Source organism: Dermochelys coriacea, chromosome 9, assembly GCF_009764565.3.
Source record: "Dermochelys coriacea isolate rDerCor1 chromosome 9, rDerCor1.pri.v4, whole genome shotgun sequence".
Taxonomy (NCBI): Eukaryota; Metazoa; Chordata; order Testudines; family Dermochelyidae; genus Dermochelys; species Dermochelys coriacea.
The window spans coordinates 94369521-94390265 of NC_050076.1; the positions used below are offsets into that span (position 1 = coordinate 94369521).

The 20745-nt window shown below is 38.9% G+C and overlaps 1 protein-coding gene across 10 annotated transcripts in view; it reads right to left on the reverse strand.

The window, feature by feature from the left end:
- The window catches only part of AFF2 (AF4/FMR2 family member 2), a 426551-nt gene that overhangs the window by 146616 nt on the left and 259190 nt on the right, over positions 1-20745 (reverse strand). For all 10 annotated transcript variants that reach the window (XM_038415896.2, XM_038415895.2, XM_043491627.1 and 7 more), the window contains one exon: positions 20649-20700. In XM_038415896.2, the coding sequence (XP_038271824.1) occupies positions 20649-20700 (52 nt within the window). The remainder of the gene's footprint in view (positions 1-20648; positions 20701-20745) is intronic.

Genomic DNA, 20745 nt, shown 5'->3' on the forward strand with positions numbered 1-20745 from the left:
GGATAACTTGGGCCTTTTGCAGGGAGAGGTGAATTGTGCCCTAAATACACACATTTCGCAGAGTAAAGAAATAAAAAGGTTTAGTCCATTGAGTGTAAAATAAAATAATGTCACAAAAAGCAAGTATTTTTTAACAGCACATATCTACTTTATGGCACACGTCTCTTAACTCAGTGCATCTGAGTTACAGAAACAGCACCTTAGTGGGTTATTTTTCATAGTTCGCTCAGTAATATGTTTACAAAGCCATTGTTACAACTACATGCTTATGTGTTTTGATATACAGCAAGCACCACAATACACGTCTTCAGAGATTTCATTCTTATTTTAAAAACCTATTTAAATGTTTCCTTACATTCCCTCCTGGCAAAGAACAAGTTTATTGCCACATATTCCAGGGCTCCATGGTCCAGTCTGACAATAGTTAAAGGCAGGTGCCTTTCTAGGTAAAGATAACAGTAGCATGTATACAACATTACAGGCCAAATTCATTCTTGACTGTGACCAAACTGAACCTAATGAAGTTACACCAGGAATGAATTTGACATTGTAAAATTTCCAATGGTTGGTCTCTATTTTTAACTGCCTGCCATTGGGTTGAAAGCCTGTCTTTCTCAACAATAGAAGTTGGTCTAATAAAATAGATTACCTCACCCACCTTGTCTCTCTGTTATTACAAAAGTATATACCTTGAAAGGTGAGAAAATGTTAAGTAGCTCTTATTTTGCTTTGACAAAAAAATGTCCATAACAACCTTCTTTTCCGCTATGTATCAAGTCAACATTGAACTCCAGGTGTTGTAACAATTCAATGGGTTGTTAATATAATAAAAGTGTTACTTCAAGGCAACCTGCACTTGCCTGAATTTATTTGCCTTTGACAATGTTACTGATTCCATATCTCAAGAGCTTGCACTGAGTGAAACAATACATATCGTCTGATGTTTTGGGTGTGTTATGTGTAACAGATCATATGCATTAGCAGTTTAATGGAGATAAAACTGAAAAAAAAATTTTCCATGCATGTACTCAACATGAATCCAAATTTAAAATATAGAACTAAATAGTTAAACATGTTATCTTATTGTAAATGTGGATGTTAAGTTTTGGCAAAAGTGTTTCTTCTGTAATATAATACTATTTATTTACAGTTTTACATCATCACTAGCTATATCAAGTATCTATAATTTAATCTGTTTCCACAGTATCTTTGTAGTGTTGTTGTAGCCACGTTGGTCTGAGGATATATGAGAGATAAGGTGGGTGAAGTAATATCTTTTATGGGACCAACTTCTGTTGGTGAAAGGGACAAGCTTTCAATCTATCCAGAGTTCTCCCTCAGACCTGAAAGACACTTCTTTCCCAGAACTGAAGAAGAGCTCTGTGTAGCTTGAAGGCTTGTCTCTTTCACCAACAGACAATGGGTCCAATAAAACATATTACCTCACCCACCTTTTCTCTCTACAGTATCTGTCTGTTAAGAAGCCTAATCTACCTGGTATGAAATATCTATGCTTTTATGTTACGTTGGTCAAGGCAAATATCAAACTAATCCTTTTCTTAAGAAAATATTGTTACCTTTTAGAAATCCCTCTGTTTTGGGTATTTCACTAACTGCCCCTCTTTACTGGTCGCAGGTAGATAGCCCCACACCCAGTTGGTGACATCATAATACTACTACTTAGCATGTGCTTTTCATCTCCAGATGTCGAAGTGCTTTACAAAGGCTTGGGTAAGTATCATTATCCCTAGTTTTTTCAGATGGGGAAACTGAATTGCATGCAATGCATCCATGGTACAGCTGGGCCCGCTCCCCATTTAATAGGGCCAGACACAGTTGCTCCTATGCCATTAATTTCCATGAAGAGGCCAAAAGAACTGTGACTGGTCCCCTTCACTCCCCACAAAGGATGACCCAAGAAGTAGTCACAATTCTGGACTAAGGGGGGGAAATAACTGCCTTGCTGAAAGCAGTAATTCCTTGTGGGCAGAGTAGCTTCTGCCATCTTAAGAACATGCTCTTCCCCATGGAGGTAGCAGATCTAAGTCCTCAGAATGTGAGGGGAGTTGTGAAAGTTGCACCAAGCACCTCCTATGGCTGTGGAAAGAAGAGAAGATGACTAATAGATTCAGTGGTTCCAGCAGCCACCTGGGGTCGCTCCTTCCCACTGAGATGGGGTGCACACCTACTACTCTTTGTCTATACAGGGCACAGAAAGGGCCAACAATAGCTGCTTTCTGCCTTTCCACTAGGGTGCAGGCAACTTGCATCTCACTCACAGAAGGTGTTATTCTTCTGCCGCCTGAAAGGTGGGATTCTGAGAGGCCATGCATACAGTGTAATGAATACAGTAATATAAAGGTTGCAAAGTCAAAAACTCAAAAGTTAGGAAATGCCTGTGCAATCTTAATTCGGCTCCCTTGTGCATACATATTATGATACAGTCTTTAAATATATGGTTACATATGACTTTTTCCCTAGGACTCCTGCCTCATTCAGTGCACAGGAAGGATGATGCTCATTTAACAAGCAGCTGTTCAATGTTTTCTTTTCTTTTCCTTGTTCAGTGTGTGGTCCCAGCTCTTATTTATTGCACACTATTCAAACCCTGCCCTGAGGACAGAATTATTAAGTGTTTCATAGGCTTTTCTGTGGTGCTCTTCACTATACCCTCTGAGGACTTCACAAATATTAATGAATTTATCTTCATAATACCCCTATGATTTGAGGGCATACCATCCCCATTTTCCAGATGGGGAACTGAGGCACAGCGAGATTAATGTCAAAAGTATCCACTAAATTTGGGCGCCCATGTTGAGGTGACTAAGACCTGATTTTTTCAGAGAACTTAGCATCATCTAGCATTTTATTTTTTCAAGGCACAGCTCCCATTAACTTCAGTTTCAGCTGTGAGTGCCAAGCATCCCTGCAAATCAGACTCCAGGGTCTCAAACCAGGCACTCACAAAATAAAGAACACACAATTAGTAACCACCTCTGAAAAATGTGATTTGAGTGATTTGCTCAGCATCACACAGGAGCTCTGTGGAAGAGGCAGGGATAGAATCTAGTTCTCCAGGACAACAATCAACTGCCTTAACCATGAGCAGTTTAGCCTAAGCAAAAGAAGGCTCGGGGGAGATATGATTGCTCTCTATAAATATATTAGAGGGATAAATACTGGAGAGGGAGAGGAATTATTTAAGCTCAGTACCTCAGCTTGAGGATACAAAAACAAATGGATATAAACTGGCCATCGGGAAGTTTAGACATGAAATTAGACGAAGGTTTTTAACCATCAGAGGAGTGAAGTTCTGGAACAGCCTTCCAAGGGAAGCAGTGGGGGCAAAAGACCTATCTGGCTTCAAGATTAAACTCGGTAAGTTTATGGAGGAGATGATATGATGGGATAACATGATTTTGGCAATTAATTGATCTTTAAATATTCATGGTAAATAGGCCCTATGGCCTGTAATGGAATGTTAGATGGGGTGGGATCTGAGTTACTACAGAGAATTCTTTCCTGGGTATCTGGCTGGTGAATCTTGCCCACATAGGGTTCAGCTGATTGCCATATTTGGGGTCGTGAAGAAATTTTCCTCCATGGCAGACTAGAAGAGGCCCTGGGGGTTTTTCACCTTCCTCTGCAGCATGGGGCACGGGTCACTTGCTGGAGGATTCTCTGCACCTTGAAGTCTTTAAACCATGATTTGAGGACTTCAATAGCTCTGACATAGGTGAGAGGTTTATTGCAGGAGTGGGTGGGTGAGATTCGGTGGCCTGCATTGTGCAGGAGGTCAGACTAGATGACCATAATGGTCCCTTCTGACCTTAATATCAAAGAATCTATGAGACCTTCCTTTCTCTTTTGCAGTCCTCTGCCTCACTCACTACATACCTCCCAGCTTCCCTCACTACCCTGCTTTGATTCATCCCTTGTCTCGTACTGCATACGAACAAGGGGGACAAATTAAGATTGTACAGGCAACCTAATTTCTGGCACGTCCAAACTTTTGAGTGCCGGACTTTGTAAATTTAAAAATGTCTTTTATTGTAGTTTTTGCATATAATTTCCTAAGTTATTAAAAAGCAACCTGAAAAAACAAATTCCATCATGTGACATGTTGACGCCCACATGGGTCATCAGCAGTGTTGGACCCTTCAGAGTCATCACTCCAACCTCTGCCACTTGAGCTAATGGAGTAGGATAGCAGTGGGAAATGGTCATCCTCTATGTGAACCAGAACTAGAGGACGATGGGACACTCTGTCAGTGGACTGCAGAAATTTGCTGACAACAGAGGAGAGGTGAGATTCTGGAATCTTGGGTTCCATTTTGGGCTCTGGAAGGGAGCATGCTCTAGTGGGACACACCCTTCTACCCACTGCACCCCTATATACCTTCAGACACAGTTTAGACTGCTACAAATGCAAGAAAAGCTGGGTTGGAGCATCCTCAGTGCATACTCCAAACCAGTGGAATCTTAAAGACTTTAGCACCAAAAATCTAAGGAATCTGCACTTGGCAGGAGAAACTGAAATTTTTCCAAAGGCTCATATCTTGGCCAAATATGGGCAGATTTTCATGGGGAATGCAGCAGGTTTAAAACAAATAAAAGGAAGTTTTTCTTCACACAGCACACAGTCAACCTATGTAACTCCTTGCTGGAGGATGTTGTGAATGCCAAGATCAGAACAGGGTTCAAAAAAGAACTAGATAAATTTATGGAGGAGAGGTCCATGAATGGCTATTAGCCAGGATGGGCAAGAATGGTGTCCTAGTCTCTGTTTGCCAAAAGCTGGGAATGAATGACAGGGGATGGATCACTTGATGACTACCTGTTCTGTTCATTCCCTCTGGGGTACCTGGCACTGGCCATTGTCAGAAGACAGGATACTGGGCTAGATGGACCTTTGGTCTGACCCAGTAGGGCCATTTTTATGTTCTTAACCCTGTCGCAAAGGCCATCTCCTGCTCCAAACTATGTGGAGATTTCTTAAAGCTTTCTAAGAAAACATTGCCAGAATTTTTTTAAATGGGAAAAACTGTGCATGCTTCCCTAGCCTCATTCTCAGAAACACTGAACTGTTTTAGCTGAATGAATAAATAAATAATAGGGCTGCCAAGTGATTAAAACAATTAATCACCATTGATCGCACTGTTAAACAATAATAGAGTACCATTTATTTAAATATTTTTGGATGTTTTCTACATTTTCAAATATATTGATTTCAATTACAACACAGAATACAAAGTGTACAGTGCTCACTTTATATTTATATATATATATATATATATATATATATATATACACATATATATATGTATATATAAAAATAATTTATTTACTTTATATTTATTTTTGGTTACAAATATTTGCACTGTAAAAAAACAAAAGAAATAGTATTTTTCAATTCACCTAATACAAGTATCACAGTGCAATCTCTTTGTCAAGAAAGTTGAACTTACAAATGTAGAATTATGTACAAAAAAACCTGCATTCAAAAATAAAACAATGTAAAATTTTAGAGCCTGCAAGTCACTCAGTCTTACTACTTGTTCTGCCAATCACGCGGGCAAACAAGTTTGTTTACATTTACAGGAGATAATGCTGCCAGCTTCTTGTTTACAGTGTCACCTGAAAATGAGAACAGGCATTCCCATGGCACTGTTGTAGCTGGCACTGCAAGATATTTATGTGCCAGATGCGCTAAAGATTTTACATATGTCCCTTCATGCTTCAACCATCATTCCAGAGGATGTGCATCCATGGTGATGATGGTTTCTGCTTGATAACAATCCAATGCAGTGCAGACCGATGCATGCTAATTTTCATTATCTGAGTCTGATGCCACCAGCAGAAGGTTGATTTTTTTTTTGGTGGTTGGGGTTCTGTAGTTTCCACATTGGAGCATTGCTGTTTTTAAGACTTTGGAAAGCATGCGCCACACCTCACCCCTCTCAGATTTTGGAAGGTACTTCATATTCTTAAACCTTGGGTCAAGTTCTGCAGCTATTTTTAGAAATCTCACATTGGTACCTTTTTTGTGTTTTGTGAAATCTGCCGTGAAAGTGTTCTTAAAATGAACAACATGTGCTAGGTCATCACCCGAGACTGCTATAACATGAAATATATGGGTAAAATATATGTGTAAAACAGAGCAGGGGACATACAATTCTCTCCCAAGGAGTTCCGTCACAAATTTAATTAACACATTATTCTTTAACAAGCGTCATCAGCTTGGAAGAATGTCCTCTGGAATGATGGCTGAAGCATGAAGGGGCATACAAACGTTTAGCATATCTGGCACGTAAATACCTTGCAATGCCGGCTACAAAAGTGCCATGTAAATGCCTATTCTTACTTTCTGGTGACATTGTAAATAAGAGGGCAGCATTATTTCCTTAGTGATTGGCTGAACAAAAAATAGGACTGAGTGGACTTGTAGACTCTAAAATTTTACATTGTTTTGTTTTTGAGTGCAGTTATGTAACAAAGAAACCCTACATTTGTAAGTTGCACTTTCATGACCAAGAGATTGTACTACAGTACTTGTATGAGGTGTATTGAAAAATACTATTTCTTTTGTTTATCATTTTTACAGTGCAAATATTTGTAATAAAAAATAATATACACTTTGTATTCTGTGTTGTAACTGAAATCAATATATATGAAAATGTAGAAAAACATCCAAAATATTTAATAAATTTTAATTGGTATTCTATTGTTTAACAGTGCGATTAAAACTGCGATTAATCATGATTAATTTTTTTAATTGCAATTAATTTTTTTTGAGTTAATTGTGTGAGTTAGCTGCGATTAATCGACAGTCCTAATAAATAAAAGAGAATAATAGTAGTAGTAATTCAACCTGAGGCAGATACCCAGCATGGAAAATTGTAGCTCACATGATAAAAATTTGGCAAAGTTATGAGGAACTGAAAACAGGGACTGATAATGGGAAGTGTTGGAAACTTTAATAATAGGCAGTGCTAATGGCCCGCCTATAAATAAAGGTGGGGAGAGATCTGTTATATTATTAATGTTAAATGTTTGTAGAATTTCACAGGTATACATGGTGCCTTATAAAGAAGCAAAACATTAAAACTTGATCTCCCTATTTTATAATTTCTTTGATGTACAGTAGAAAGTGACTTAACTGTAAGTATGAATTATTTTACCATGCTTGCACAAAGATCCTAAGATTAAACTTTCTATATGACATGCATGAGATGGGATTTGTAATTGCTATGTCTGACCATGCAAGTTGTGCACCTATTTCCATCTGCCTTTCCTGCACCCCCAACATCTCTACATTTAGAAACACTTTTAGTCATACCCTAGAATAAGGCAAACATATTTATGTTATTTTGGCTGCAGATTCCCTTTGAATTTGACATTTCCTTTGGAATCATTACTAATGGATGACACTTAGGTTTTTTACCTGGGTGAAGTGGAGATGAGAAGGCCTTATGCAGCTTACAGTGCCTTTTCCTTTCATGTTGCAACCTTGTTCATTTTCCTTATGGGAAAAAAAACCAACTTAACCTCCGTGAGTGGTGAAGGAGTTATACTATTATCAATGGCTGACTGTGGCATTGATTAGATTGGAAAATGAGTAACTTCTATCACACTTGATCTGAAATAATGCTATCTGGCTTACGCTTATCCCTTTGCAGTTAGGGAATGGATAATTGCATGGATACCGGGAATCAGACACAACATTTGTGATAAGAAAAGGAGTACTTGTGGCACCTTAGAGACTAACAAATTTATTAGAGCATAAGCTTTCGTGAGCTACAGCTCACTTCATCGGATGCATTTGGTGGAAAAAACAGAGGAGAGATTTATATACACACACACAGAGAACATGAAACAATGGGTTTATCATACACACTGTAAGGAGAGTGATCACTTAAGATAAGCCATCACCAACAGCAGGGGGGGGGAAGGAGGAAAACCTTTCATGGTGACAAGCAGGTAGGCTAATTCCAGCAGTTAACAAGAATATCAGAGGAACAGTGGGGGGTGGGGTGGGAGGGAGAAATACCATGGGGAAATAGTTTTACTTTGTGTAATGACTCATCCATTCCCAGTCTCTATTCAAGCCTAAGTTAATTGTATCCAGTTTGCAAATTAATTCCAATTCAGCAGTCTCTCGTTGGAATCTGTTTTTGAAGCTTTTTTGTTGAAGTATAGCCACTCTTAGGTCTGTGATCGAGTGACCAGAGAGATTGAAGTGTTCTCCAACTGGTTTTTGAATGTTATAATTCTTGACGTCTGATTTGTGTCCATTCATTCTTTTACGTAGAGACTGTCCAGTTTGGCCAATGTACATGGCAGAGGGGCATTGCTGGCACATGATGGCATATATCACATTGGTAGATGCGCAGGTGAACGAGCCTCTGATAGTGTGGCTGATGTGATTAGGCCCTATGATGGTATCCCCTGAATAGATATGTGGACAGAGTTGGCAACGGGCTTTGTTGCAAGGATAGGTTCCTGGGTTAGTGGTTCTGTTGTGTGGTGTGTGGTTGCTGGTGAGTATTTGCTTCAGATTGGGGGGCTGTCTGTAAGCAAGGACTGGTCTGTCTCCCAAGATCTGAGAGAGCAATGGCTCGTCCTTCAGGATAGGTTGTAGATCCTTGATGATGCGTTGGAGGGGTTTTAGTTGGGGGCTGAAGGTGATGGCTAGTGGCGTTCTGTTGTTTTCTTTGTTGGGCCTGTCCTGTAGTAGGTGACTTCTGGGTACTCTTCTGGCTCTGTCAATCTGTTTCTTCACTTCAGCAGGTGGGTACTGTAGTTGTAGGAATGCATGATAGAGATCTTGTAGGTGTTTGTCTCTGTCTGAGGGGTTGGAGCAAATGCGGTTATATCGTAGCGCTTGGCTGTAGACAATGGATCGAGTGGTATGATCTGGATGAAAGCTAGAGGCATGTAGGTAGGAATAGCAGTCAGTAGGTTTCCGATATAGGGTGGTGTTTATGTGACCATCGCTTATTAGCACCGTAGTGTCCAGGAAGTGGATCTCTTGTGTGGACTGGTCCAGGCTGAGGTTGATGGTGGGATGGAAATTGTTGAAATCATGGTGGAATTCCTCAAGAGCTTCTTTTCCATGGGTCCAGATGATGAAGATGTCATCAATGTAGCGCAAGTAGAGTAGGGGCATTAGGGAACGAGAGCTGAGGAAGCGTTGTTCTAAGTCAGCCATAAAAATGTTGGCATACTGTGGGGCCATGCGGGTACCCATCGCAGTGCCGCTGATTTGAAGGTATACATTGTCACCAAATGTGAAATAGTTATGGGTCAGGACAAAGTCACAAAGTCACCTGCTGAAGTGAAGAAACAGATTGACAGAGCCAGAAGAGTACCCAGAAGTCACCTACTACAGGACAGGCCCAACAAAGAAAACAACAGAACGCCACTAGCCATCACCTTCAGCCCCCAACTAAAACCCCTCCAACGCATCATCAAGGATCTACAACCTATCCTGAAGGACGAGCCATCGCTCTCTCAGATCTTGGGAGACAGACCAGTCCTTGCTTACAGACAGCCCCCCAATCTGAAGCAAATACTCACCAGCAACCACACACCACACAACAGAACCACTAACCCAGGAACCTATCCTTGCAACAAAGCCCGTTGCCAACTCTGTCCACATATCTATTCAGGGGATACCATCATAGGGCCTAATCACATCAGCCACACTATCAGAGGCTCGTTCACCTGCGCATCTACCAATGTGATATATGCCATCATGTGCCAGCAATGCCCCTCTGCCATGTACATTGGCCAAACTGGACAGTCTCTACGTAAAAGAATGAATGGACACAAATCAGACGTCAAGAATTATAACATTCAAAAACCAGTTGGAGAACACTTCAATCTCTCTGGTCACTCGATCACAGACCTAAGAGTGGCTATACTTCAACAAAAAAGCTTCAAAAACAGACTCCAACGAGAGACTGCTGAATTGGAATTAATTTGCAAACTGGATACAATTAACTTAGGCTTGAATAGAGACTGGGAATGGATGAGTCATTACACAAAGTAAAACTATTTCCCCATGAAGAAAAGGAGTACTTGTGGCACCTTAGAGACTAACAAATTTATTAGAGCATAAGCTTTCGTGAGCTACAGCTCACTTCATCGGATGCATTTGGTGGAAAAAGTTTTTCCACCAAATGCATCCGATGAAGTGAGCTGTAGCTCACGAAAGCTTATGCTCTAATAAATTTGTTAGTCTCTAAGGTGCCACAAGTACTCCTTTTCTTTTTGAGAATACAGACTAACACGGCTGCTACTCTGAAAACTATTTCCCCATGGTATTTCTCCCTCCCACCCCACCCCCCACTGTTCCTCTGATATTCTTGTTAACTGCTGGAATTAGCCTACCTGCTTGTCACCATGAAAGGTTTTCCTCCTTCCCCCCCCTGCTGTTGGTGATGGCTTATCTTAAGTGATCACTCTCCTTACAGTGTGTATGATAAACCCATTGTTTCATGTTCTCTGTGTGTGTGTATATAAATCTCTCCTCTGTTTTTTCCACCAAATGCATCCGATGAAGTGAGCTGTAGCTCACGAAAGCTTATGCTCTAATAAATTTGTTAGTCTCTAAGGTGCCACAAGTACTCCTTTTCTTTTTGCGAATACAGACTAACACGGCTGCTACTCTGAAACATTTGTGATGTCTCTTTTGATTTCCACTGCAGGGTTAAAAAGGGGGGGGGGGGGGAAGTAACAAGCTAACCTGTGAGTTAATGCTGGCCACTGCCTAGCCCCCTGGTACCAGCCTGGGTTTTGTGGTTTAGAAGTGCATGTCTGAGGCTGTCCTTATCATGTAGCTTAGCATGCTGCCACCTCTAATATCGTAGTCCCTCTTGAATCCTATAAATTGGTCTGAAACTGATTTAATTTCATGCTGTAGAGTACACTTTAGTTTGAATCACAGCAGATTTTTTCACTTAAAAAAATCTATTGAGATATAATCTTTTTGTTCTTTCATTTCATTTTTCTTTCCTCTTTTTTTTTTTTTTTTTTAGCAAAGGGAAAGGCAGATTATTTCAATTAAGAGCCTGTCGCTGACAATTGTAAGCAACCTTTCTTCAGAGTTCAGTGCAGCAGTTGCAGTTTTAAGTTTCTTAGTGCTTCTGTCAGGATCTAATTTTCAAGGTACAGTTGCCATGGTAGCAACTTGGAATTTTAATCCAGTACTAAAGGTCAAGACAGGTCACCAGTTTCAGTTCCTCTTCAATCTCAGACTAAAGAGCCACAAAAAGGAGCTGAGATAAAGGTTTCACCTAACAAAAAATTCCATTCTGGAATACAGCCAAACTTGAAAATATATGATTTGTATAAGCTTTCACATTTGTCTGGAACTATATAAATTCATGCTAACTCAAATGTGCTGAATGCTCATTTGCATTCCTTACTGTCCTTTGAGAGGCAAAGATACCTCTTTAAAACAGAGTTCACTTGTCAGGAATAGCACATAAGGAAGAAATGAGATCTATATAGCCTACAAAAAGTAGATAGTTGTGAAAGTCATGCCTTCATCGCTGGAGATATCGACTACGTGACACAAACCCAGACGAGCTTGAGAGCTGGATTTTAACCTCTCTCTTGTCAATATAAGAAGATACATATGGTAAACTGGTCAATATCTTTCTTTCAAGACCTGTCAAGATCTTTTGTTCAGCAAGTTTTTTTTTTAAACTAAATAAGTTTTCTTTTATATATACAGGTATATGATATATAGGCCATTTGGCAATATTTTCAATAAGTGACCATTTTTCTTGCTAGTCTAAACTATGTTCATATTTTGTATACATATTTATAGGCGGGGGGAAGGGGGGTGATGGCAGGGAAGGAAGCTAGCATTGAAATGAGGACATGGCTTCATATTTGCCAGTTTCTTAAACCCCTTTTGTGATTTACCTGGATGTTTCTTTGGAAGATTACCTTATTCCCACTCCTTTTCCAGGTTTATATCTTATTTTCAGAAAGTCATGGGATAGTATTAGGATAATCTTTAATTGTATTTTCTCTGACATTCAAGGGAACAAAAAGTCGTCCTCCTGGAATTTGGGAGAGTGTTAACTAACCTGACCTGCCAGTGGGGAAATTTGTAATCAGTCTGAGAGAACCTATTTATAGTCATGGCAAACTTCCAGTCTCTTTCTTCCAGAGCTGTCAGGGGCTGAAAGTACTGCAGAGACTGTGCTCCTCAGCACATGAGATGATGGGAGAACTTTCTTTCACCTGAAAAATAAGTCCTCTGGTCAGTCAGGCTGCAACATTGATGGGCTCTGGAGTCCTCCTGAGTCCTCAGCCCAAAGGATAATTACAGCAATAGGAGTTCCTCAAGTTGGAGGGTGTAGGGCTGAGGAAAATGTGGAGGATTCTAGGGGCTGTGTCACAGGGATTCAGAAGTAGGATACAGAGAATTAAATTGTGAAATTAGGACTAGTGGCTGTTAGCTTCACTTTTCGATATTTAGGACAAAAACAGCCCATTCCAATATCATGAATGCAAAATTTCCTAGCAAAATCCACTCTTCTTTCAGGCTTCTGTCTCATTTCATACTGTACCTACAGTACTTCCTGGAGGCAGTAAATCTGGGTGACAATTCATTCGCCTCAAATACTACACAGCAGGTGGCTGACTGCTGCTGGAAGAAAGTGGAGGAAGTATGAGTCATTTAAGCTTAAAGGACTAGTAAGGTGTAGTAGACGAGAAAGGGCCTGAAGCACAGAGGAACGAGACATGGTTGGGCTATGCATCATAAGTATAGGGAGAGAGACCAGAAGTGAGGAGATGAATAGATATCCAAATTGTCGGGAGTGGAAATAGAGAGGTCAGTTGGCAGGTAGGATGGAAATCCAAAGAGAAAGAAATGGGATGCAGTTTGGAGCAGAAGTTGTGGAAGAGAGGTTCTGGCTGCAGCTGCTTCCCCTGTCCTGAACATGACATACATTTTCAGTTTTACACAGTACTTAGGTTTTCCAAAATATAGGTATGAAGCTAGGCTGACGTTTTGCAGGGAATCCATCCCATGGAAATCTAAAACAGAGTGTCATCTTGAGGCTGACCTTGAGCTATAAAGATGCAACACATTCTGCTGGATTAGTGGCTGTTGGCAGAACTCCTTAAACCCAGGAGAAATTGTGGCAGGTCTAAAATGTTGTAAATACCAAAATGGGCATCAATATAGAGAGCATAAGGAAAAAAAACTCCTATTGGCATCATATGTACCCTTTTATTTTACTGTTAACATATAGAGTGGTTGCCATTAAACAGTCAGCATTTATCTGTTTACCAAGCAGTGGTATGCCCTATTTTCAATGTGGAGAATTACTATAATAGTGGTATTGCAGATACTGCTACATAGTACACTACTACATAGTAAATAAATGGTGACTAATACAGTATCAGAAGCTATTTTTAAATTGTAATCTTTGGTGCTTATTAAAGTTCCAAACATTGGCTAGCAAGCAGGCAGTTGGTCAGTTTGTTACAAGCACTTTTACGGCAGTCACTATCTGTATCTGTGATATTCAACAAAAATATTTAACGTTGATCAGTGAATTACAAGCAAATTAATTTCCCTTGTTCACATGATCTTTTAAACTGATCTATAAATATGTCAAGAGGAGATCACTGAAAAGCGTACAGTAGCAGATATTTTATTTTGACAGGGAGGATAAACTGCATAAGAGCCATTTGAATAATGAAAACAAATTAAAAGTATAATTTAGAAATTATTTTGAATAATGGGTTTATCTTCTGGGACACAGTGTTTTTAATTACAACACTGAATTCTACTATATTTAATAGACGCTGAAATGTTTTGCAAGTTTGCTTCTTTCTGCAATGGGCCATAAGAAATATTTTCTGCAGCTACATAAACATTGTTTGACTCCCAATTATTTAGGACTTTGCTCAAAAGGAGAACCCAGGCAGTAAGGAACAAAGATACTATGTTGACTGATCATTATCTTTGCCCTGGATTATGGAAGGTAACATTCAAGAACCCACTCTAGCAAAAGGGTGCAAAGCAAACTCCTAATTAACAAAATGAGACAGTAAATATGAAAGATGAATGACAGCTAATCAAAATAGGCTTTTTTTTTGTTCTTGCTTTCTACTCAGTCCGTTAATATACTGCACTGGAGCTCTCTAGAGATAATGGTGTTCCAATTGCATGCCCTATTATTTTAGTATGATAATTTTATATGTAGTTGTGTAAGCCCCTTGAATTCGTGATTTTGCCAGCTTACCTAGAGTGAATATCTTTGGAACTTCCTTAGGTTAGCAAACAGTCAGTAGTTAGTCTAATGATTAAAGCATCCCCCACTTACCAAGTGAAATTGAACATACACTGTAAAATGACTCAGGCTATCAACAATGTGGGATCATTGGATACTCTCACTTTAGATCAAGAGCTTTAAGGTATGTCTACATGGCAATGGAACACCTGCAGCTGGTCTGTGTCAGCTGACTGGGGCTCGGGCTATGGTGCTGTAAAATTGCAGTGTAAACATTCAGGCTCGGGCTGGAGTCTGGGCTCTGGGACCCTCCCCACTCACAGGGCCCTAGAACATGGGCTCCAGCCTGAGCCTGAATGCCTACACCATAATGTTACTGCCCTGCAGTCCAAGCCCCATGAGCCCAAGTCAGCTGTGAGTGTTTCACTGCAACGTAGAAGGACCTTTGGCTACAAATGCTAGAATTTCAGAAATGTAAGATTTTAAAACGATTATACCCAAACTGGAGTATGACTGAAGCTCAGATATAATGTTTGGTATGTTGATACATAAATACATACAACAACATTTTTCTTATTCTAGTTGGACATAAAACTTTGCAAGTTTTTAGTGTGTGCAATTAAACTGAAAATCATATACCACCGCAGTTTTTAATAGTGATTTCTTTCAAGTTTAAGGATGCATCAGCTCTTCTTGATTTGAATGTTCAATACCAATATTTCTAGTTGTTACATTATCCAATATATAGCCCTTGGTGTAAAATCCTCTTGATATCTAATGACTCCTCATAAGGAATTCATGCTGATTCGCTTCAAACCATGAATTACCTTAATTCATAGCTTGAGCACGCTGCCAAATTTTGTTTTTTGTGCTCCCAGGTGACTGTCCCTGACATGATGGAGAACTTCCAACAAGCCATTAGACACTTATGAAACAGCTAAACATCAAGCAGCACATTTCCATTTTAAGATGGGCTTCTACCAAATATTATCATAATCTGTGGGATTCAATCAATGGTAAAACTCCCATGACTTCAAGGGGGTCAGGATCTCATCTGTAGTGAATCACAGTTTTATCAGTAGGATTCTCCTTGGCTTTAAACAAGTTAAATAATGGCCACTGACTCATTTTCAGCTTTTTAAAGAAATTCTTCTGATTTTCAGTGCAATTTTTTACCACACTGAATAGGAAAAAAGTGCAAAAATTGCAAGGAAATGTTTGCCAAAATGTCATGTGAAATTGTTCACCAATTTGTTTTGCACGTTTTTGATTAATCTGAATTTAGCTTTTCTCTAGTTACTGCACAGGTTGTAGACGATAGTATGAAGGCTCACAAAAATCCTATAAAGATAAAACAAGTTGTTATTTTGGTCTGACTCATTAAATTTTTCTGTTCCAAGTTCTTAATGGTTTCCGATAGTTCACTGAATCCATGAGTAGGACCTTTTAATACTGTGTTAATACAATAAGTATAGGAAGTCATTTTATGACAAGGAAAGAATACCATTATGATTACATTCTTCTTTTTAGCTGGGCTTTTATGGAAACTACCCAAGAGTACTCTGCAGTATGACTTAGAACACAGGATGTGCTTGATTAAAAAGGTTCTGGGTGCTTTCCAACTGGACACAGGCCAAGTGCTAACAACCAAACAGAACAAAAGAACTGGATGTTTGAGGATGACATACTCTCAATGGTAATTATATAACACAAACCTCAGTCAAGGGCTGACTACATACTCTTGAATTCATGGATGTTGAAAGATGATCCTTCTCCTTGCAATTGGTTGCACCTTATCTTTTGCTCTTTACTATGCTTCATAAAAAACTAATAGGAGTAGACTGGTTATCAATTTATTGTACTATATGTAATCTATAAGAAAAAAAGAACAACCATAAGAACATAAGAATGGCCATACTGGGTCAGACCAAAGGTACATCCAGTCCAGCATCCTGTCTACTGGCAGTGGCCAATGCCAGGTGCCCCAGAGGGAGTGAACCAAACAGGTAATGATCAAGTGATCTCTCTCCTGGCATCCATCTCCATCCTCTGACAAACAAAGGGTAGGGACACCATTCCTTACCCATCCGGGCTAACAGCCATTAATGGACTTAACCTCCATGAATGTATCCAGTTTTCTTTTAAACTCTGTTATAATCCTAGCCTTCACAACCTCCTCAGGCAAGGAGTTCCACAGGTTGACTGTGCACTGAGTGAAGAAGAACTTCCTTTTATTTGTTTTAAACCTGATACCCATTAATTTCATTAGGTGGCCCAAGTACATAAATTTTCCTTATTCACTTTCTCCACCTCACTCATGATTTTATATATCTCTATCATATCCCTCCTTAGTCTCCTCTTTTCCAAGCTGAAAAGTTCTAGCCTCTTTAATCTCTCCTCATATGGGACCCATTCCAAACCCCTAATCATTTTAGTTGCCCTTTTTTGAATCTTTTCCAATGCCAGTATATCTTTTTTGAGACGAGGGGACCACATCTGTACCCAGTATTCAAGATGTGGGTGTACCATGGATTTATATAAGGGCAATAAGATATTCTCTGTCTTATTATCTATCCCTTTTTTAATTATTCCTAACATCCCATTTGCTTTTTTGAAGAAGAAGATGAGAAGCCAAGTGTTATAGAGGACTGGTCAAAAAAAGAAGAAGGAGAAGAAGAAGAAGATGATAAGAAGCCAATTCCTATAGTTTTTTCACAATCCTGACCATCCTTTGGAGAGAAAGGATAGCCCAGTGGTTAGGGCACTAGCCTAAGACTTGGGAAATCAGGGTCCAATTATCTGCTCCACCAGACTTCCAGTGTGACCTTGGGCAAGTCACTTAGAAAACTGAGACACAGAGAGGCTATCTGTAAAATGGGGAAAATAATACCACCCTACCTCACAGGGGAGGATAAATACATTAAAAGTTGTGAAGTGCTTTGAGATCTACTGAAGAAAAGCACTACATAAGAGCTAGATACGGTTATTATTGGTTTCAGGTACAATACCTTTTCGATATATCTATATATAAATTTCATATTAAAATTGTATGGCTAGAAATAAAAATACCACTTCAGTGGGACTATTCGTGAGTCAAGTTACTTATATGTGTTTGCAGAATCAGGCCTTTAGGCTGTTGTGGGCCCAATCCTTGACACAACTCAACACACCCCATTTGATCTCCTGCACTGCTCTGGGGTTTCTCATGGCCCCCTGAGTTTGAGTGTGACATTATATATTTTAAACATTAAAAAAGTAAAAAATTCATACACAAAAATACTTGGCTGTGAAACAATTTAGGTTACCATAATAACATGTTGACACAAACCCATACAGGCAAGGAAATGGAAACTTAAGCCACCTGACAGTAAATACTCTCTGTTCTTCCACCTACAGGTGCACACCTTTCTACCATACACCACACACCATACACAAAAACCTTAACTCTGACCCTGACACGCACAGAGCATTGTCTATTGGAGCAGAGTAAAGCAGCATGTAATCAAGTCTCAACATGACAAAAGCATGTTCCAGAATCTTGGCACCGGCCTATAAATAGCACCTAATTCCTAAGCTGGCAGGAGGATAGCTGGGTAATATGGTGAATGTGAGTACCTTGCTCCAACTCCTGATCAAAGATCACAAGCAGATTTCTGATAGAAATGATGGGATCAATACGATTGCCAAAAGGAGTGATGTTAAAGGGACAGGTACTCTCAGGTTTCATAAGATTTGCATGTAATCATAAACAAAATGAAGGACAACTATGACATCGTCTCACACACGTGTCCAGCTCAGAGATACCTCTCACAATGGATAGAAATAGTTGAACACACTTTTGCCACATCTGTTTAGTAGCAGAAGCTCAAGATGAAATAGTGAAAAACAGATCCAATTAACAGCACTATAAATGAGATAAGTGGAGTTGGTGGTTCGAGACAAGAATCCCAGTAGGGTCAGAGCTAAGATTGGGGTGTGTGCTCTATAGCATAGAGCAATGGTGCTGGTGTATGTAGGAACCATAATTTTACCAGTAGATCCCAGAATCCCAACCATATCTCAGGAATTATGGAACCACAGAAACATAAATATCTTGCTATTAAAATGGATAACGATAGCAGGATCAATAAATCTGCCCTCTAGCTATGATTATTTGATATCATCATCATTGGTTTCACCCACAATCTGCTTTGCTTTCATTCTCTCCTCAGGCATATGCAACCAACTCCAACTGAAGTTAGTGGAAGCTGTACATGCAGATCTAAGGGCAGAGTCTTGCCTACCATACTTTAAGTGGCACAATGGACTGTCTCCTAAGCAATATAACCCTCCCAAAGACCTATGGAAATTCTTGGAAACTGCCTTAACAATTTTTTTGTAGTGAAAGGGAAAAAATGATAGTAACGGGTTAGCTGATCTTCATTTGGAAGCTAAAAATAAAAGTAACTTCATTGCAGTTCTGATCTGTCATGTGTAAAATCCATCACCGACCATAAGAAGGCAGTTCATTCCAGCAGAAATCTGATTGATAGTACTGGAACTTTAGATCAAGCAGCAGAATAGAGAGCAACTGGTTCATAAAATGTACTCAGTGTCTTCGAGTTTTATATCAGGCTTCCTATAGAGAGCTTTGGTCCCATTAAATGCACTATATACCACTGAGCTATGAAGCACTGTTCTTTTGAAATTCAGCTTATAACTATAAACTATGATTGACAAGTCTATTACTGTTGGATACAAACTATTGAAATATTGTATTTTATAGTATACTCACCAAAATATTTTTCACAGTGGAATCCAAATACACTTGCTTTAGGAGAAAAATCACTTTAAGATGTAGTAATATTTTTTATGTTTTATTAGAGAAAGTACTTGATATAAGCACTGCATCACTTAGAGATTCTGGCATATGAATTTATCTTTCTTTTTTCAGGATAGAGGTTCCAGTGGGTGAGATATTTTTTAAAATCTGAAATCATTTCCAGAAATAACAATAGAATAAGGGAAGGATTAATCTGAGGATAATTTTGGAAAAATAAATATTGCTCACGTGCGCCAATTTATTTTTATCATTAGCCAGATTTCATAATTCTCATTAAAATTTAAATGATGACTTTCAATTTTTGCATCCAACCAGAAGAATTAAATACATTGAATTTAGAGGGTCGGTGTTAGAGACTCATTTTGAAAATCCTTACTCATTTAAGTAACTTTACTCATATGAGAAAAGTTGTATGACTTTATTTCATGAGTCAAGGAGTCCAGAGGTTAAAACAAAGGAATGGAATGCCTGGATTCTAGTCCCAGCTCTGTGATTGACTTGCCATATAACTTGAGCAAGTTCTTTGACCTCAATGAGACCTCATCTGTGCACAAAGTTGTACTGATTTAACTAAAACTGGTTTAAAATCCATTTAATTAAATCAATTCAAAAATGCAGTGTAGACACATTTAATTGATTTAACCTGGCTTATACTGGTTTAGCTTAAATTGCATCCTGACTGAATTAAACTAAATTGCTATAAGCCACTTCTAAATCCATCTTAGTGTCCACACAGGGGTTTAAACACATTTTAGTTAAACTAGTACAAATTGCTGTATCTTGGTTTAACCAAATCAGTTTAAAAAACACTCCAATAGTTAAAGTGATGCAGCTCTGAATTTAGGCCAGATCCAAGCCTCATATGTAGTTTGCTCATATGTAAAATGGCAACTATAATAGTAACCTATTTTACAAAGTTGCTAATTAATTCATATTTGTAAAGCACTTCAGGTGCAAAATATTGTGGTCTCAATTCACTTCTGCCTTACTCCAGTTTTACACCAGCACAACATAATGGAAAAGGAAGTAACTCAGTGAATAATCAGGTCCTCGATATTTTTAGATCATCCGTGATTTTCTTTAAGTGTGTGATTGTCAACTGTCCCAATGTGTATACAATTCAAGACCTTTTTTTTCCAATGCCAGCTTGCATAAGCCTATTGTATAATGTATTTTACTCTTCCTTCAGTAAATAAATGCTAAAATTCTTTCATCAGCTATTCATCAAGTTGAATTTTCTGTTGTAAGAAGCTTAGCATCTGATGACAAATTAAAAGTGATTTAATTTTGCCAGGTGTACAAATAAAATTGGCATTAATTTTGCTTAATAAACTCATCTTTTATATATACACCTCTGTTAGCTAATGCTTAAGAAGAAGAAACAGTATTAAGCGCAGAAAAAAAAACTGGTTTATGGCTAATTTTTAAGCACTGTTGAGAACACCAGAATGCCAGGACAAGATTGTATGTAAGCTAAGTTCAGTTACCTTTGGAGAACTAAGATCATTCCTTAAGATAAACTTAAAACAAAATATAAAGCTGGAAGTAACTATACTTACGACTTTTGTGGCACTGACTTGGTGGCAACTTTTCCTGCTGGATCACTCCACTCTGTAAACAAAGGAAACATATTTCCAAATATCAAAAGATTACTGT